A 21170-nucleotide genomic window follows, 5' to 3' on the forward strand; every position below is an offset into this window, starting at 1 on the left:
AATGCAGCCCTTGAGCTGATATAAGTTCCTTACTGCTGTGTAGGAGAACAATAGACCTGGGACCAATCTCAACTTGCAGCTGAAGCTGGGAACATACAGGTGCCCAATTCTGTTCTGTGATAATCCAGTGGCATTGGGTAACCACCTAGATATCTAATGGGAGAACAAACTCTGTTGAAGTGTTAATGCTGCACACCCTTCCATCTTACACGCAGTCTGTTTAAAGGTGTGAATAAAACCATATTTCATGAAGACACCACTGTTTCCTGTGACTTTCATTCTATCATTATCAGATTAGCAAGGACATGGTCCAGCCATCCAAAAGCACCCAAAGGAAGCAGAGCAGGGCAGGTAAGGGGTGTGACCTTAGGGACTATCCTGAGAGCCTTGGTGGGATGCATTTATCTTTCAGGTCTGGGGTTTCCTAGTCCCACCATAGGTCATCTGTTTATATGAGCTGGCTTTCTGAGCTGAGTTTTCGCTCTGGTTTATGTGGCTTCACATACAGCTTAGTGATGTCACTGGGTTGGTTTCCACCACACTTTTTTTCTGTGCCTGAAATAATACTAACCAGTGAAATGTTAGAAAGTGACCATATCGTAACAGGAAAAAAGCTTCCGGTGAGTGACAGCACAGAAAAGTTTTGTTGGACAAAAATGATCATCTGCTTCACATCCTCCCCATTACGCCACTTGCACAGGAAATGTCCAGTGACCTATAAAGGTCTGGTGAGGGGAGTCTTGAGATACTTGCACTCTCGTCACCTAAGGAAAGGTTCAACCATGAAATTCTATATGGCAGCCATTCTTGCCATTGCTTTCCTTGAGCTCTTCAGTGTATGCATTATAAGAGGTATGTGTGTGATTTTATTCTGCTATTCAGCAGTAGCATCCAAATTGCTTTTTGGGATAAAATCCTTATATTGCTTTAGATACTGGCAAAACAGCTTTCAGTGCAGCCAGAACCCCAATCCATTTTATTGTGTATCCAGTTCCCGAAACAGATACAAGGTCTTGTTTTATGGATGATGATAAAGTATGATATATGTGTGTGCAGGTGGAGATGGAGAGAAGTTAGATTTGCTTCAAATTTAAAGGAGAGCCTCCCTAATTTGCACATTCCAATTCAATAGGTCAAGTGAAACAGACACCCTTTGAAATACTCTGAATTTTGCAATGCAGTTCCCCCGATGCAGTGCAAAAATGCACGTGCTGGGATAAAGTGTGCATAAAATGCCTATATTAGCAAAAACAACGTACAAAAATATGTTTTGTTGGGGAAAATAGGTTTGCAAGATGTGTATGTTAGGCAAAACCACATAATAAATGTGCATAATATGAGAAATTATCCTTAAAGTGATGGCGAATTTTCATGAGGACTTAAAGAAAAAAAGCAAACTGCTATAGAAATGTAGAGGACTGAATTTAAGACTGGAAAAATTAGAAACTAAGCAAAACCAAGGTTGGCACATTTGTTGATTCCAGGTGTGGCAACTGTCTACTGATTCTGTTGCATCCCTGAAGCATTTCCATCTTTGTGGAAGATATAATCATGTTCTGTTGTTCTTATTATCCACATTTTTGTTGTGATCATAGAATCATAGAATTGTAGAGTTGGCAGGGATCCCAACTCTACAATTCCTCATACGGCTTGGTTTCCAGACCCTTGACCATGACAACCTGTTTGCCCCTTTAAACGTGTGCCAGGTGCTTTCTGTTCTTTCAGCTGGGTCCAGAGCTCCCTTATATTCAACAAAAAGGGTTCTGGGCATAGTTGATACTGAGCAACATACTCTGATGAGAACATGAACCACCTCTCTGCTTCTTGATGCAATTTCAAACTTCCTCTTCCAGACTGGTAATCTGCAATGGATTGCACATCACATGGTGGGATTATACTTTAAGGAAAACAAAAAATAAAATAAAAGTGAAAGCTTCATTTCCCCCCTCTTATTTTATGTCTTTTTTAGGAAGCCTTGGGTCTCAGACCAGGCCACGAAGTGTCTGTAAGTGGTATCGTGAAAAACCAATCAAGAAGCAAAGGGTTGTTGATTACGAGAAGCTAGAACATGGACTAGCAAAAGACGCAATGTGAGTATCTGTTCTGCCAAAGCCCAAACAGTTCCTTTGGATTCATATTCTTGTGGGCCTTTGTAAGTCTGCCAAGAATCCCCTCACTTCTAAGCAGCCATCGGTTCAAACTCCTTACCGGAAATTAGTGTAGGCCTTGTATCTATGGTAAGATCTGCAGTGGGATTGTCACCAGACATTTATTTTCTCCACAACGTTTCTATTCAGTTTGATTATAATAAAAGCTTAATGTGATTTGCAAAAAGAGGGCACATTGGTGTGTGCTTGGGTCATGTATACTGCCTTGGTTTGCTATTATTTTGGCATATTCTTGTGGTAATGATTTAGGTCATACACAGCCAGAGGAATTCTTATGAACATCAAAAGGGGGACAGTTGAGTGGCTAGTGGAAGACTCTCATGCTATCCTAGAATGCACTTAAAGGATAGGCAAGCATTCAACACCAGTAACCCAACCATGGGGCCCTACTCAGGGCTTACCTCTATAAATCAAATAGTCCCTTCCTCCAAAATGTTTACCAGGCATGTGACATTTCACTAATTCCTACTAAGTAAGTGCTGACTATAGAGATTCTTATTAGCTCCTACAAGTATAGTTATAAATCAATGTTATATTATAGTTATAAAGATCAGGTCCAGGCCTTGTTAGCACTTATTCTAGCGCACTTAAGGGGCGATTGCTAACATCAGCTTATCTCGTCATGATCACAGCTCTCTTCTGCAACCTGACGCTAGGGTATATTGTCTAAAACTAGACCTTGCTGAGCCAGACTAAAGTTCATTTAGACCAGCATTATATTTTTAAGACCACTTTCCCCTTGCAAGCACATCCCCACACAAAGCTCCTTTCCCCCATAATGTGACAAACATGCATCCAAGCTATGGGTAGAACAGCCTTCCCTCACCTGGTGCCCTCCAGATGTTTTGGACTATGAACAAGAATATAAGCCACATAGCTTATTTGCATTGGCTTGCCTTTTGTTGTCTTGCAGATTAACATTAAGAGATGGTTCCAGGGTGTGTGTGAAGCTTGAACGTCCCTGGGTGAAGAACATCATTCACTACGTGGACAGAATCACAATGAGCATATCTAGTCCTCAGCTCATGACCAGCTAGATTTCAGCATGTCAGAAGAAGGGTGTGTCAGAAAGAAAATGAATTGATATTGATTTTTATATATCTCAGTAACTTTGCATTAATGTACCATTTTATATGTTACTGTGTATACTTGCAATACAGTGGTACCTCGGATTAAGTACATAATTCGTTCCGGAGGTCTGTTCTTAACCTGAAACTGTTCTTAACCTGAAGCACCACTTTAGCTAATGAGGCCTCCCGTTGCCGCTGCGCCGCCGGAGCACGATTTCTGTTCTCATCCTGAAACAAAGTTCTTAACCCGAGGTACTATTTCTGGGTTAGCGGAGTCTGTAACCTGAAGCGTATGTAACCTGAAGAGTATGTAACCTGAGGTACCACTGTATTTTGTTTAACTTGTCTGTTGTTGCTTCTATTTTCTGTACACCGCTTAGAAATATCTTTAATAAACTATGCGGTATAGAAATTAAATAGTCAATAATCAAACAATGTTGAACCACCAGCTCACTATTATTACTACCTGTGAATCGGGAAATATAGTTCCTGAAACAACATAGTTTGGAATGCCTTCCTCCAGTCAAGCAAAGCCGAGTGAACACAGGCCATCGACTGCTGCCTTTCGTCTTTATTGCTTTAGTAATCTTTATTTATAATTATTATAAGACGTCAGCTCATTCAATAATTTCAATTTTAGCTAGCTGTACAGGGCACACCAAAGGGAATGATGATAGCTCAGTGGTAGAGCATACGTCTTGGAAGCAGAAGGTCCCAGTTTCAATTTCTGGCACCTCCTGAAACCATGGAGAGTTTCTGCCTGTCTGTGTAGACAATGCTTATTTAGACAGACCAATAGATGATCATTTTCTATGCTCTTATCCCTCCCAGATCTAATCCCTGATCATTTCCATATTTTATATGCTCTGTCGTATTGTTGCACCCTGATTATGGCACTCCTTTCCTAGAGAAGCCTGCCTAGCACTTTCTCTGTCATCCTTGAGACACCACACAGATATTTTTCATTCTACCAGGCCTTTTGGTTTTTTGCTTCACATACTGCTGTTTTAACAATGTTGCAATTTTACTGTTGTTTTTACTGTATTTTTATTGTATTTTATTGTATACTGACCTGGGATCATTTTTGTTGATGCAAAGTGTATATAATACCTACATGAATGAATAAATAAATATGGGGTCCCCCCACAGTTCTGGATTATTTTCTATGTTTTTTTCCTATTCCATCATACTATATATATATATATATATGTATGTATGTATGTATGTATATATATATTCAGGCCTAGTAATTCAGGATTTATTCAGAGGGAGGTCTCCTACAAAGGTCTGATATATTCTAGAGACATAGTCAGCAAGCGGCCAAAAGGAGTATGACACATCTCCTAGCTATAATGTGCCACTTTTGTCACAGTGATGTATGGCAAACTGAACAAGATTGGAAAAATAAACAGAAATTGACAGATCCTTCTATTCCTAACATACACATTTTCCCATTTTGCTTTGTGAAGCTGTTGAATATATTATTTTTCCAATCTTGTTCAGTTTGCCACATTTCTTCAGAAATTTGCATTTTTTTCTTAAGAAAACCTTAGCAATTCAGCAGCCTTTTAGTGTGAATTTATCCTAACAGACACATTTTTATATAATTTTGTCTAATGTATACATGTTTGCAAGCAGTTTTCCCTAACGTAAATGCATTTTACAAATACACCCACAAATACATCTTTAGTTGGGCCCAGACCATTGCTGGAGTAACACAATGGTCTGCTGCTTTGGGATGCCCATATCCATCTCACCTGAATTCCTCCCAGCTCTATGTGGAGCTGTCCATGGTTCTTCTTCCCTGCCCTAACTCTTGGCTTTCCCAGCCCACCTTGCAGATTTCACTAAGGACAGAATATACTGACATTTCCATACAGTTTAATACATTAAGTGCCAACATCAGCAATAAAATAAAATCAGCCACACTGAGATTACAAATTTAAGTTCCACGTGACCAGAGATTCTCCGAGGACTAGAAGAAATTTACAGAGTATATCAAAAAATTCTGTGATGAGCAAATAACGTACGTTGGCTTTCAAGAAGCTCTGTGAAATTACTGTTAGAAATATTGTTTAAAAAATATGATGTGATTAAGAGTATTTGAGTGCAATATAATATTGGGAAATGTGAGACAAGGATAAAAAATAAACGGAAAATTATCAGACAAGCTGAGGGAAGTTCTGGAAAAAGGGGTTTAAGTTAAAAATGGATGTATAATTTTGTAAAAATATTTTTTTTATGGAAAATCTAATAAAAAATATTTATTTTTAAAAAAACAAATTTAAGTTCCACATATTAAATAGAACATCTACTACAACTTCTTCCACTAGGCTCAAATAATTTTAATGCACGCACATAAATAGGTCCAGCTCTGGCTTTCTGGGGGCCCTGTAGAAACCCTTATTCTATCTTGGTGGCCTCTAGCATCAATGTGCAGCAACAGCAGTGCTTGGAATCAGCATTGGATGCAGGTAGAACCATTTCAATTTCCCCCAATGCACCCAATGTATTGCTGCTCCAGGGTATTATGGAGAATTAGAATGGCACTTCCAACAGAGATTCAGGAGGCATCTTCTATGTTAACCTTTGAACATTTCCTGAAAACCTTTCTATGCTGCCAGGCTCATGCACACAACAAATAAAAAAGATTTCTATAATAGTTGGCTGGTGATTTGTAATTTTAACGTGTATATATAATTTTTTGTAAACTGCTATGATATTTTTTGTAATGGTATTGTAAATACCATTACAAGTATTTTTTTGTAAATAAATAATATCATACTACATGTCATCATAGTCAGAGTTTTGCCTTTTTTAAAATTACTTTAAGCAGAAGCAGATGATTTTTTTAAAAGAATGCTTTCTTTACTTAAGTGCAATTCTACTAATAAAAAATGGTAAATTATGAGTGAGCAAATGGTACCATTGGTCTGATTTCAAGGAGGAAATGAATAAAATACCTTCTCGGTAGTGGCGCCCGCCCAGTGGAATGCCCTCCCATCAAAAGTCAAAGAAATAAACTACTATCTGACGTTTAGACGACATCTGAAGGCAGCCCTGTTTAGGAAAGTTTTTAATGTCTGACATTTTAATGTATTTTTAATCTTTTGTTGGAAGCCGCCCAGAGTATCTGGGGAAACCCAGCCAGATGGGTGGGGTACAAATAATAAATTATTATTCTTATAATAATCAAGGGGACCTACAGCTGCCAGAACAAGAAATCATTAATTTAGAAAGCTGATTTCAAATAGGAGACCTTTGTTTATTTAGAATTAGATAGGACTTCTACGTGCTTAGACTCTTGCCTATAGGAATGAACATTGTGGGTGAGCTTCTTAAGAATGGAGAATATTATATCAAGTGCTATTTGGAACCACTGATTTAATTCCACTTTGAGCTGGATGCAAAAGAGTAAAGTCTAAGCTGTTCTAGGAGCCCTGGAGTGGAAAGAAATTCAGCACGTTTTGAATTGAAAATGGCGGTGGGATTACAGTAGTGATATGACAGGGGAGGATGAAAGGAATACAACAGCAAGGAAGGCTCCTTGGCTTTCCAAATTTCCTTAGCAAGATCTGAATTGACCCAATTTGGATCATTCAGTCTTTTCCAAAAACTTATTTCTGCAGCCCTACTTAGCAGTCTATGGAAGTGATGACACAACCCTTTCATCTGTCTCAGTGAAATTAATGCAGAATGAGAAGATGGTAATTTGGGGGAAGTACTGTAATCCCCTGTCACAGAAACCATGGCATCAGTGATGTGCAATTTAAAGAGCTATAGATGGAAAAGTGAAGAGTGGCAAAGGAGGACAGAGCTCCTGTACTAAAAGAGGGAATTTTGCATGTTGTCATGTAGAAATAAGGAAAGTCACATGTGCTGAAGCCCCCTATTCTACATATTTACCAAATGTACTGGAGCCCTGTTCTCCCAAGGCATATTGACCATCTTTCCAGAAAATGGCATGGTGGGTTCCCCACAGTTACTATTATTATTCTGACACATGGACACACCACCTTTCCTTCAGAGAGCTCACCCTTCCAGGAGATTACCAATACTGAGCACATTTTCTGAACTCTCCTGAGCATCAAAGAGCGCAGGAATATGAACTAAAAGTCTTGTGGCACCTTAAAGACCAACAGATTTCACAAGGCATAAGCTTTTGGCTTTCACGAGGCCAAAGCCTACTTCGTTAGATGCAGAAAGATAAGAGGAGCCTTGTTGAATCAGAACAAAGGACCATTTTGGCTTCCCCTTTCTATACCTTTCCAGCTCTGAGATATCCTTTCTAAAGGCCAAACTAGATATAAATTGTGTCCTCTGTGAAAGAGGGCACGTGTTGCGGTGAGACCTGGTGACTGACCTCCTTGTTGTGGGTGGGTCTATTGGACAGCCACAACACCCATTTGGTAGGACCCTCATTGCTGGGTTTAATCTCGCCAATGAGGTGCAGCCTAAACGGATCGAGGGACCTATATAAACCCATGCACGTGTCCCAGAGCTTCCTCTTTCAGCTCGTGCATCGGAACACCCGCCCACCGCTCCCTAATTTTAGGGCATTTTGTGATCGACTTTGCTATGCCGTCGTGTGTCATCTGTCGTTGGGACAGGGGCTCAACAGGAATTTTCCCCACTTGGCTGATTGGCTGTAGCCATTTGGGTTTCGCCTGCCACATAGCAATTCGTCACAACTTGTAAGGTTGCGGATAGGCACTGGTTCAGGTGATAGGGATGGGAGAACGGTCTCGCCATCCCTATGCGAAGGGTATTCTGTTAAAGGAATCCAGGGACTCAACTTGCTTTGGTCAACTTCTGAAAGGGGGTTGTGCCCATGCCTGAGTCCAGGGGAGCATCTGGGGAGTGAACAGAGTCTGTTCCCAGGCTTTTCACCTGCCTCAGGTGTTCACCCTTGGCTGACCTATGATAGAGCTCTGGGTCAGCGCTACCTGCAAGGGTTCAGGGAGCTAGTCGAACCAGAGCCTATGCAACCACTCACTTTTCTGTAATCAATAAAGTTGTGGCCTAAATTCTGCCAAAAACCAAAACTAAAATTTGAGTCAAATGTGTCTTTATTTAGGGGGGAGGTCTCTGGGTCTGAACACATAAAAGGGCAACAGCCAAATTGTATGTTGCATAGAGATTTCCCTTCATGCTACTAAACCTCCTTTTCATGTCCCCAACCCTATTTTTGAAGCCACTTCGATTTTGCAGCCCCACTTTGCAACCATTTCCCTCTTCCCCCCCATGTCCATGCCTCCCCTCCTCCTCCTTTTGTGCAGCCTCCTCTTGCACACCATCCACACACACACCCACCCCGGATGAGCTTCTGTATATTCCTCCTCCCACACCTTGCAACTACTGAGCACCCTTTTCACCCTCCGCCCAAGTATGAAGCCACCATCCCCTCCTATTCTGCAGCCTTTTCTTTCAACTTTCCTTGGTACAGATGCCACCCGCATCATGTTTCCTCCTCTTTCCTGCAGCACCCTTTGCACACTCACCCTGTGCTGATATATGTCACTGTATCTTTCAGATGCATAGACTCTTAAGAGCAAGGATGTCAGTTGGCTCGTTCAGTTAGAGAAAGTTCAGTTCAGTGGATGGATGGATGTTTTTCACAGTGCTGGGTTTTTTGTTTTCTTTAAATGAGGTGCTGATGCTCATATATTGACAAAAGTGTCATGGGTGCAAGAACAAAATGGCTGCCATGCACAGCAAAAAAAGAAAAGGGGAAAAAAGAACTTCCAGAATCTGGAACTTCATACTGAAGGCAACACATGGAACCAGACGTGAAATACATTGCATGATATTACAATGGACTATTTGAGGGTTCTGCGTCCTCTGTCCTTCTCATATAAGGCAGCTGATGAATTGCAGAAGGAGAAGTCTGAGTATAGTGTGAGGGGGAGGACAGTGACATATTCCTCCTCATTTCTCTCAGTACCCTCTCTTTCTCCTCCACAGCATTGCAAATGCCCACCTTAACCACAACAATTTCCATCTGCCCCTCCCTAACTCCTCTCTCCTCCAGTTTTCTTCCCCACTGAGTTGATTTTTTTGTATCACACACTGAAAGTTAGGTCCTTCAACACCAGCTTTCTCCCTACTTCCCATATTCCTTCAAGTGCCACCTTTACCCCTACTCAATTCCACCCGCTCCTTCCCCAGTTCCTCCTTTCTCTATCCTATCACCAGAAGATTAAAGCTGTCACTCATGGAAAGAACCTTCTTTCCCCACCAAGGCCTTCCCTTAACACTTGCTCAAGTCATTTACTACAGATACGAACAGCCTCCTTTTTCTTCCTTCCCCCTTCCTCCTCCTTCACCCCTTTAGAATCTTGGGAAACATCCAATGAAAACAACGTGATGACTGATTAGTGCAAATATAATATAGGTAGATAAGTTAGCTTATCATCTATATACTAACATGTAGTTTATATTATATTAGTGTAATTTGCCCTCTGGAAATTGTTATATATTGATGATATGCATTTTTTAAATTCAAAATTAATACTAGGCCCATTTTTACAAATGAGGAATGGAACTTATTAAATAAATAGGAGTGGAGAGGGATTCAGGTATGAATGTGGATGTAAATTATTGTACTGTATATTTGTGTGGGCATAAGATTTCCTGCCCAACCCCCCAAATTATTTCCTTTGTTACTTTCTATTTCCTTTGTTACTTGCATTTTCCAGGTTGAGTGTTTTAGCTTTGAAACAGCTCGGTAATTTTTCAATCATATTTGGGATTCATTCCCTTTTCTGGCCACAGTTCAGCAGTGTGGCTCTCTTTGTTTCCCCTGGCAAAGGCCCTCGCGCCCTTTCCTCTCTCTGGTGCCTCCATTGTCCTTTGTATTCCCCAAATCTACGTGCTTCTTTCATGCCCAGGTGCATTTGTAAAGGAGGAATACAGGTTTTCGCATTTGCCAGTACTGAGAGGAATGTAAGGTCAAGCACATACCTCTCAAGGGCAGGAAAACATTTGCCCGAGGCCATCGCAATACTTGACGGAGCAGGTTAGTGTTGCGAACCAGCCAAACGCTTCACAAGTTCATCTGAGCTTTGCAGCCTGCTTGCCTCCCCCCCCCCTCCCTGGCAGTGTTTTACAACTGAGCTGCTGCACATTCTAACCACACCACTGATGATGTAGCCTGCCTGTCCCTCGACTTGCTACTACGCACTGGGCATTGATAACCCACATCCTGCCTGTCCAATTACATATGTGTTAAGTCAAAACCAAGTCACTCTTTCTCACTTGAGTGTAACCAAAATGGTGTCAAGACGGAGCAATGCAGAGAGAGGAGGAGGAGGAGGGGAAAATGCTTTCCTTTTGGTGGGCTTTTTTTCCTGTTCCTGAGACACTTACCCTGCAAAAGTTCACCAAGTGGGGGAAGTCTCCACATCAAGGAAACATGATGTTAGTTGAACAGAGAACAGCGCCCCCACTGTGGTTAGCACACACCTACTGTCCCCGTATGTTCCACCCTCTTGGCTTTCCAGGGTACATTTCTGAGTCGTATCTTCAAGCTGGCTTTCCATGCGTTACTAGTGAACGGTGGGGGAGACCACACACTGGACTTTCCTCCTAGAACTGTATTATTACAACAGAACTGGAGGCAGGGTTAAATAATTGGAAATGTTCCACCCTCAGTACAAAAAAGAGAGAGAGAGAATCATTTGTAGAAAGGTAATCTGTCAGGGAAAAGGGCTTTATCCAAGCCTTCTCCATTGTACAGTGGTACCTCAGGTTACATACGCTTCAAGTTACATACGCTTCAGGTTACAGACTCCGCTAACCCAGAAATAGTGCTTCAGGTTAAGAACTTTGCTTCAGGATGAGAACAGAAATCGCACGGCAGCGGCACAGCAGCAGCGGGAGGCCCCATTAGCTAAAGTGGCGCTTCAGGTTAAGAACACTTTCAGGTTAAGAACGGACCTCCGGAACTAATTAAGTATGTAACCAGAGGTACCACTGTATATTAGGCTGCGTACATGCTAGCCTATGTGTAAAGCAAAAGTGGAGTTTTTCCTCAATCCAGAATCATTTGTGCTTGTACTCAACATGCCAATTTCAGCCTAGATGGATTCTAGATCAGGGGTAGACAACCTAAGGCCCGTGGGCCGGACGCGGCCCAATTGCCTTCTCAATCCAGCCCGTGGACGGTCCGGGAATCAGCGTGTTTTTACATGTGTAGAATGTGCCCTTTTATTTAAAATGCATCTCTGGGTTATTTGTGGGGCATAGGAATGTGTTCATTTTTCCCCTTCAAAATATAGTCCAGCCCACCACATGGTCTGAGGGATGGTGGACCGGCCCACGGCTGAAAAAGGTTGCCAATCCCTGTTCTAGATCCCTCTCATCCAGAAGGATGAGGGTGGTTATTTAATACACGTCTGAAAAGCCACCCCTTGATTTGGTTATCCACACCTTTTCCTCCCTGCACAGGCCCCAGATGTATAAAGGAGGACGTGGGAATTACAATCTTGATATAGGCACACTCACAGTGTCATTGGGCAGGTGTGGATTCATGCGCACACTGCATTGCTGGGACCACAAACATCTGTTTTCATCTGTTTTCAGATGGACACATTGAGGGCTAGTGCAGAACAAATCTGCAATGAACTTTTATACAGTGGTACCTCGGGTTACATACGCTTCAGGTTACACACTCCGCTAACCGAGAAATAGTGCTTCAGGTTAAGAACTTTGCTTCAGGATAAGAACAGAAATCGTGCTCTGGCGGCGCGGCAGCAGCAGGAGTCCCCATTAGCTAAAGTGGTGCTTCAGGTTAAGAACAGTTTCAGGTTAAGAATGGACCTCCGGAACAAATTAAGTACTTAACCCGAGGTACCACTGTATTTGGAATGAAACCAGTTTCTCAAGAAGTGCTTTTCTGGGCAAAAAATATGCAAAGGATCTAGATGGTGTGTGGATTCCATGTAAAAAACAAATGCAAATTCATTTATTCTGGAATAAAATATCCTGTGTGCATCACCTCCATGTTCTATGTCACCTCACGCCTTGCAGATCCAGGCCTACGCTGCCAATGGGCCCTGTGTCCCTCAGCAACGTTCAAAGGCCCTGATCCACTAAGCGCTGGGGTGGACCTTGCAGAGTCAGGCCCAGGCTGCCAACGGGTTCATTACCAGAAATGGGATTTCAGCTAAGCACTAGGGGGAAAAAATTGACTGCTTGATTGTAAAAGGTAGAACGATGGGCTCTAGTCTTCTCTTATTTTTTTTCCAAGTCTACAAACTAGGAGTGGATGACACAGCAGGGAGGAGGTGCTTACCTGAGCTCCTAGCGGATGGGCTGCAGTTGCTTACTGGGATGCATTAGGCAGCAGCATGGTTAGCACAGTGCAAGCACACCAGCAGAGCCAGTCTGGCACTCCTACAGCATTTGCACCGCACCACCCTCTCTGCTCCTTCAACTCTCTGTCCTGGTAAGCAGCAGCAACTTACCTGCTGGGACGTCAGGTAAGCGTCTCCACCCCACCCCACCACCTACTGCTCCCACAAGCAAGACCTGTGTGTAACAGCACTCTCCTGCTTTTTGATTCCCAGCAACTGGGACTTCCCAGCACAAGTATTAAGCTAGGAAGACAAGCAACCAGAGATGCAATGCAAATTCAATAAAATCTCTGCTGCGGCAATTGGGAGACCACTTTTTCATGTGGTTGTGGTATCTTCTCTGGAAGATGGTATGAGCAAGACCGTCAACAGCATTCCCATAGATAAGCAATTGAAGGGACTTCCGATCAGCGCCAGCGGAGGACGGAGGACTCCCTCTGATCTACGGAGGGAGTAGCTCTGAAGAAACTGGGTTGGATCCGCTCCAGCGAAGCGGGGACCCTTGAAATCACAGGCGGAGGAAGCCTGCGAACGTGGGACTCGGTGGGCACCTTAGCGCCCCCCCCAAATTGACGAAGGAGCTCAGTTACGGGCTCTGGAGCGAAGAGGGGGAGGTGCGGTGCTGTGAGTCGACTGCTACTTCTTCAGAGTGAAGCTGCACAGCCGTTCTCCGGAGAGCGCTGATTTCTTCTTTGAAAATCTGGATTTAAAGAAACTCCCAGCCGTGAGTAGGGGGAAGAAAGAACTTTGAAGTCAAAAAATTAAAACTAATTGGGATCCGAAGCGGAAAGGTATAAAAAGGGAGTCTGCCTTCCGCCATTGTATATAATCTGAAAGCAAAGAGACTGAGAACTTTGAGCCGTGTAAAAAGACGTTTTGGAAATAAGATCTAAAAATCTAACATCAAAGCAGAAGACTCCCCCTCCTCAATTGCAGGGGAAGAGGGGGGAGAATTAAAGGACTGATTCCCTGCAGTGAAGGAGGCTAATTGGACTTAAAACTACCGATCTGAAGCCTGGGAACAGGTTGCTGGAGACCTTCTTTTTTTCGTAAGAAGGGATATCGTGTTTCTGCCTGGGACTAAAGTGAATATTGATACTGTTAATTTTATAGAAGAAGGGGGGGCACAGAGGAAGGAGAAATATTTTAACGGAGGCAACAAATGAACTGTGTCCCCCTAGTGGAGGCTAGTAACTGTTACTATTGAACTGATCCAGAGGAATTTTCCATTGTTTATGTTTCTGCTGAATCTCCACTGTTTATGCTTCTGCGGAACTGAGTTTTACTCTTGGATTTACACAGCTGTGATCTGACCTTGAATTAATCTGGTGCTGTGGTATGGCAGAGAAGCTGGAGCCTCAGGAAAGAATAACAAGGTCGGGCAAATCTTTTGAAAAAAGAAGAGCATCAGTATCTGGCCCTTCAGGGGGAGCTCCACCGCAGACTAAAGCTAAAGGCATGTCCACGGAAGAAGTTTTGGCTGCAGGACTGGTTAAAATTCAGGAAACCTTGGACAATGTCCAGGAGTCTTTGAAAAATCTAACTTTGGAAGTAGCCCAAACAAATAAAAAGGTGGTAGATGCTTCATGCAAAATTGATCAGAATACTGCAAGTATCAATACTTTGGGCCAGAAAGTGACGATTAATACTGAAAAAATTGAGAAAGTATTACAGGAATCAACTGCTGCTAGAAAAATAGCAGAGGAAGCGAAAGTGGTTGCTGAGGCTACAAGACAAGAGGTAAGACAAGAGATACCAACGATACATAGACAGCTGGTGGACCACAGGCTAACACTGTCTATGTATGACCTGAGAGACAAGGCGACTAATCTTAGATTAAGATCTGTGCCTGAACTTGAACAAGACAAATTAAGTGACTTTCTTATGAAGGAATTTGCAGACTTTTGGAACTTGGATTTGGAAAAAGAAGAATTTAAAATTGTGAGTGCTTTCAGGCTAGGAAGAGGAGGGAGGAAGAACAAAGTGAGAGACTGTCTGATTACTCTAAGGACGAAAGAGGAGAGAGACAGGATTTTGGGCCTCCACTTTGAGAAGGCCCTGAAGATACACCATTTTAAAGTGGAAATTTTTAAGGATATTCCCAAATTTCTTTTGGAGCTCAGAGCTAACTACAGAGACTTGGTGGCCCTACTGAAGAGTAACAACATTGCCTTCAGGTGGGAATTCCCACAAGGTTTATCTTTTAGCTTTAAAGGCAAAAAGATAAAGATAAAGTCAGTGGATGACAAAGACAGATTCATAAAGGACTACGGTGAGGACCTGCAGAAGGGTCTTGGGAAGGAGCAACGAGTCCCAGGGAGAGGAATAATAGACAGAGCAAGAATCCTTTTTGGAGTGGACAATTTGGGGAAGGCGGCACCATTGACAGAAGAGGAAGAAGTCTTGGGAGCAGTAGGAGGAGTGGGAGAATAACTACAATATGTCTTTGCAACTATTAAGTTGGAATTGTAATGGACTGAACTCCCCTCGAAAAAAGAAACAGGTTTTTCATTTGTTAAAAAAGGAACAAGTGGACTTGATTTGTTTGCAGGAAACTCACGTGACTAGGCTACACAGGAAACTACTAATTAATAAAAGACTAGGCCAAGAATTTATATCATCGGACAGAGTGAAGAAAAGAGGAGTGGTGATCTACGCAAAGGAGAGCCTATCACCAAAATTTATTTTTAAAGATGACCAAGGAAGATATGTGGCGATTGAAATTCAAACACATGGAGAGAAATTTTTGATAGTAGGGGTTTATGCACCAAATGAAGGGAAATCAGAATTCTTTAAGAAGTTGCATGACATTTTGACAGATTATCTGGACTATAATGTTATCCTGATGGGAGATATGAACGGTGTGGTTTCTACGAACATGGATAAAGCTCAGAGGCAGGTAATTACTAAAGATGGTAGATTACCAAAGACTTTTTTTGAACTGACGGATAACTTGGATTTGATTGATATTTGGAGAACAAAGAATCCCCTAGAAAGAGAGGGAACCTTCTTTTCTGAAGCCAAAATGACATGGACAAGAATTGACCAAATATGGATTACTAGAAGTATGGCACCAAAGACTAAAAAAGTGGAAATCTGCCCTAAAACCTGCTCTGACCATAATGCGGTGAGATTGGAAATGAACTTAACACCAATTGGATCCTTCAGATGGAGGATGAATGACAATCTATTTAGAGATGAAGAAATAACAAAGAAGGCCCAACAAACTTTGAGAGACTATTTTGAGATTAACATGAATACTTCAGTTGAAAAAAGAGTGATATGGGACGCAAGCAAGGCCGTTATGAGAGGTTTTCTGATACAACAAAATGCATTAAAAAGGAGAATACAAAATGAAAAGAAAGAGAGAATTTTGGGGAAAATAAAGGAAAGTGAGAAGAAATTGAGAGCCAATCCAAAGTCGCAAGGAATATTGAAAGAAATAAAACTACATCAAATACAATATATGAAAATAATAAACCAAGAGATTGAATGGAAGATAAGACAAATGAAGCAAAGGACATTTGAATCGGCTAATAAATGTGGGAAACTCTTAGCATGGCAAATGAGAAAAAGACAGAAGTTAAACACTATTACAAATTTGGAAGTTAATGGAAGGATTGTACAAAACCCAGTAGAGATCAGAAAATGTTTTCAGAATTATTTTAAACAACTATATACACAAAAACCCCAGAAAGAGAAAGATATAGAACAATTCGTGAAAATGAATGGATTACAAAGAATCTCCCAAGAAAATGGATTGAAGTTGAACTATAAAATAACTGAACAGGAGGTGGAGAGTGCCATTCAGAATATGCAATTGGGAAAGTCCCCAGGACCGGACGGACTGACTTCCAGATATTACAAATCTTTGAAAGATTGGTTGATACATCCTTTAAAGGAAGTTTGTAATGAGATATTGGAAGGGAAAAAGGCACCAGAGACGTGGAAAGAGGCATATATATCTCTTATACCAAAGACAGAGGCTGAAAAATTACAACTGAGGAACTACCGCCCAATATCATTATTAAATGTGGATTATAAAATTTTTGCTGACATTTTGGCTAAGAGATTAAAATCAGTTTTAATGGAAGAGATTCACAAAGATCAGGCAGGCTTTCTCCCGGGCAGACACCTGTCTGATAATACAAGAAATGTAATTGATATTTTGGAATTATTACAAGAGAACATTAATACAAAGGCTGTTCTAATTTTTGTGGACGCGGAGAAAGCCTTTGACAATATTTCTTGGAGTTTTATGAAGAAAAATCTCCAGGGGATGGGGGTAGGCCAGCAGTTTGAGAATGGTATAGGGGCAATATACTCAGAACAGAAAGCAAAATTAATTGTTAACAACGTAGTGACGGAGAAATTTAAGATAGAGAAAGGTACACGTCAAGGTTGCCCAATCTCTCCACTGCTTTTCATATCGGTCCTGGAGGTCCTTTTGAATATGATCAGAAGGGACCAATTGGTTAAGGGTATACAGGTCGGAGCTAAACAATATAAATTGAGAGCATTTGCAGATGACCTTGTATTGACATTGCAGGAGCCAGAAACTAGTACTAAAAGGGTCTTAGAACTGATTGAAGAATTTGGTCAAGTGGCAGGATTTAAATTAAACAAATTAAAAACAAAGGTTCTGGAGAAAAATTTAACTGAAAAGGAGAGAGAAAGGTTTCAGAAGGAGACGGGTTTGACTGTGGTTAAGAAGGTGAAGTATTTGGGGATTAATATGACATCTAAGAACGGGAACCTGTTTAAAGATAATTATGAAAAATGCTGGTCGGAGGTGAAAAGGGATTTGGAAATCTGGTCAAATCTGAAGCTATCATTGTTAGGTCGTATTGCTGTGATAAAAATGAATGTATTGCCGAGAATGTTATTTCTGTTCCAAACACTGCAAATTATTGATAAAATGGACTGCTTTAAGAAGTGGCAGAAAGATATCTCCAGATTTGTCTGGCAGGGCAAAAAGCCAAGAATAAAATTTAAAATATTAACAGATGCAAAAGAAAGAGGAGGCTTTGCCCTGCCAGACCTGAAAATTTACTATGAATCAGCAGCTTTTTGCTGGCTGAAAGAATGGCTACTTCTGGAAAATACTGATATTTTGGACTTAGAAGGGTTTAATAATGCTTTTGGCTGGCATGCATATCTATGGTATGAGAAGGTTAAAGTGCATAGAATGTTTAAGATCCACATTGTAAGGAAAGCACTGTTTAACGTCTGGATAAGGTATAAAGATCTACTTGAGAGCAAAACTCCAAGGTGGTTGTCACCAATGGAAGCGAAGGCCCTTAAAAAGCTTAATATGGAGGACAAATGGCCGAAATATTGGGAGATTTTAGAACAAGATGGAGAAAAATGGAAAATACAGAGTTTTGAGAAGCTAAAAAATAAAGTGCGTGACTGGCTTCACTATCATCAAATAATGGAGGCATATAAACTAGATAGGAAAGTGGGCTTCCAGGTGGAAAAATCAAAATTGGAAACAGAACTGTTAGAGTCCAAAACTAAGACTTTGTCAAGAATGTATAACTTGCTGTTGAAATGGAATACGCAGGACGAAACAGTAAAATCTGCTATGATCAAATGGGCACAGGATGTTGGACATAATATAATGATGGCTGACTGGGAACAGTTATGGACCACCGGTATGAAATTCACGGCATGTAGTGCCTTAAGAGAGAATATTATGAAAATGATATACAGGTGGTACATGACACCAGTCAAGCTAGCAAAAATTTATAAGTTGCCTGATAATAAATGTTGGAAATGTAAAGAAACAGAAGGTACATTCTTTCACCTTTGGTGGACGTGCCCAAGGATTAAGGCCTTTTGGGAAATGATCTATAATGAAATGAAAAAAGTATTTAAATATACTTTCCTCAAGAAACCGGAGGCCTTTCTCCTGGGCATGGTCGGCCAATTGGTGCCAAGAAAGGACAGAACCTTTTTTATGTATGCCACAACAGCAGCAAGAATGCTGATTGCGCAGTATTGGAAGACCCAAGAACTACCCACCGTGGAAGAATGGCAGATGAAGGTGATAGACTACATGGAACTGGCAGAAATGACCGGCAGAATTCGAGACCAGGGAGAAGATCAGGTGGAAGAAGATTGGAAGAAATTTAAGGACTATTTACAGAAATATTGTAAAATTAATGAATGTTAGAACGATGTTGGATTTTGATTAAGGGGCTTTCTGTAAAAAACGAAGAAGTAAATGGGAAAAATAGTGTAAAAGAGAGGGAAGGGTAAAGCCAAAATATTAAGATAAGAAGGGAGATGAAAGTAAAAGAGGGAAAGGATTTGCTGATCGAACAATGGAAATGGAATACAAAGGAGGGAGGTACGGGGAAGTCCAGGAAAAAGCTAATGCAAGATCTATTTTGAAAAGTGAAGTTGCTTTTAACCGTTGTTATATTATGTGTTAATTTTTTGTTATGTGTTAAGGTGTTTTTTTTTTCTTTTTTTTTTTTCTTTATTGTATCTTTGTTGTTGTTGTCTTGTTGTTTCTGTGTTATGTTTGGCTTATATTATACTATGAAAACTTAATAAATATCAATTAAAAAAAAAAAAAAGATAAGCAATTGAAGTTGCCTCATTAACAAAGCATGTCTAGAAAGAAACCATCTGGAGCTGGCTGGAAAAACAATTGGAGCTGGCAAGCTTTTCTTCCCCTCACAGTTCTGGGTACATGTAGACCTCCCCCCCCCCCTTTTCATATTTCCGTTCACAAAGAAGCGAGGAACAATTGGGCAATGATCAATCCAGTTTAGTCCATCTGTGCCACTCAGTGGATGTGCTATGGCAGAAAGCCAACCGGTTAAACTGGTTAATTTGGATTTTCTCTATAGCTAGGCTATTGTTTCCAAATTCATGCTCTGGCACAATTACAGTTTTAATGAATGTCTGTGACACATTAATCCACCCTCTTCTTTGTGAGGGTCTGGAATGCACTGCATCCTCCTTTGCAGAATATTTTGTGCACATGGTGAGAACCCTCTTCTCCTCAGCCAGAATCTCAAGAACAATGGACCAATTTTGTGAACTCAAGGGGGCTCTGGACTTACGTTTTTCCAAATTGAGACACACACACACACAAAACTGTTATGGCATGGAGGGGGCAGGATTAAGCCATCCAGTGGGAGCGTGAGTCCAATATCCCACTGGGTGCATGGAAGTTATTGGGTGCACCTCAGGAGCTCTTTGGATCCTAGTCACCTTGGATTATCCCTTTTGACTGGGTAAACACACGCAACTGGTGAAATATTTAAAAGGTGAAGTCTCTGGGTTGAAGCAAAGTTTAAGAGATAAGTGAAATTTTGGTGTGAATACAGTCACTTCCAGACAACCTGCTTATTGAGCATTCATCCTGATTTGTTTACAGAGAGGTTAAATGATGTTGCGTCAAGCAAGTATTCCAGTGCATTTTCCTGTCACTTTCCTTATTGCAAACAACCTGATGTTTTAAACAAGAGGGGTTTTGTACAGGAGGTCCAAATTAGCTTTGATTGGGCAACCTTGATTTGCTAGTATGTAGTATGTCTTCCCTTTAGTCTTCCCACACTTTTCAATGCATTTCCCCTTCACTTTCCTAACCACAAAAAGTCCAGTCATCTTTAAAAAAAAGAGAGTGGGTTGTGCAAGGGTGACACCGTGCTTTAATCCACTTTAATTGCACAAACTGAAACCCCCAGTGTGCATTTAAATCCCTCCCACAAAATAGGGGCCGTCTGGAGTTGGAATTGGCTTTGTTTCTGTTGTTTTTGCTCCTAGGCTGTGCTCTTCCTTTGAAACACTAGCAGGTGATCATGCTGATCTTGAATTGTCTTAAATTAGTAGTGTATTTGTAAATTATTCCCATAGATAGTAGCTATGGATTGGGCTAGGCGTAAAGAAAACAAAATTCACGAGATACATAGAAATCTTCACCTAGTCTTCCTTTCATGTATCAAATCACCCTGGCAACCTCATTTCATGATGACTGCACCTCTACCGTGTGTGTGTGTGTGTTTTAAATGTCACATTCTCTTATCTGATTTTCCCTGTAACATAAACCTCTAGTGTGGTTTCTGTTTTCCAAGAGCAGACTTAGAAAGCTGCCCTGGTGCTGACTGTGTGCTGCTTCCCTGACTACTCCACTTGTCAGTAACAATATAACAATACAATCCCCAACAATCCCCAGTTCATCTGGTTCTTGGTGATCAGATGGTTCCATGTGTCTTTACAAGGCTAAGCCAGGAAAGAGACAACAACCCTTGGAGACACGCCCTGCCCAATTAAATGTCCCACGGCCTAAATAATTTGAAACAAGCCTGTAGGCTACGCAATAAACAATTAAACACACTTAAGTTCCAGCTTCAGCTTCATGTGCTCAGAACAGAAGTGCTTCCAGACTGCATCCTAAGGTCTATATCAAACTTAACTTGAACTTTATTAATGTAATTTGCAGCAATTTATGCTAGTTGAAATGAGACACAAATGCTTTTGCTTACGATGAATAGGTTGTCTTCATGAATTTGTGCTTTCTCTGTTTATATATCACATGATCACTGAAAGCAGAAAAT

The 21170-nt window shown here is 41.2% G+C and overlaps 1 protein-coding gene across 1 annotated transcript; it reads left to right on the top strand.

Moving 5' to 3' along the window:
- The first annotated feature begins 652 nt into the window (after positions 1-652).
- On the top strand, positions 653-4388 carry LOC310676520 (uncharacterized protein). Its single transcript, XM_083438525.1, has 3 exons — positions 653-852; positions 1970-2090; positions 3082-4388. The coding sequence occupies exons 1-3, from the start codon at positions 657-659 to the stop codon at positions 3203-3205; spliced, it is 441 nt and encodes a 146-aa protein (XP_083294651.1). The 5' UTR covers positions 653-656; the 3' UTR covers positions 3206-4388.
- Positions 4389-21170: the final 16782 nt, after the last annotated feature.

Source organism: Podarcis tiliguerta (genome assembly GCF_965153285.1).
Source record: "Podarcis tiliguerta genome assembly, chromosome: 4".
NCBI classification, from domain to species: Eukaryota; Metazoa; Chordata; class Lepidosauria; order Squamata; family Lacertidae; genus Podarcis; species Podarcis tiliguerta.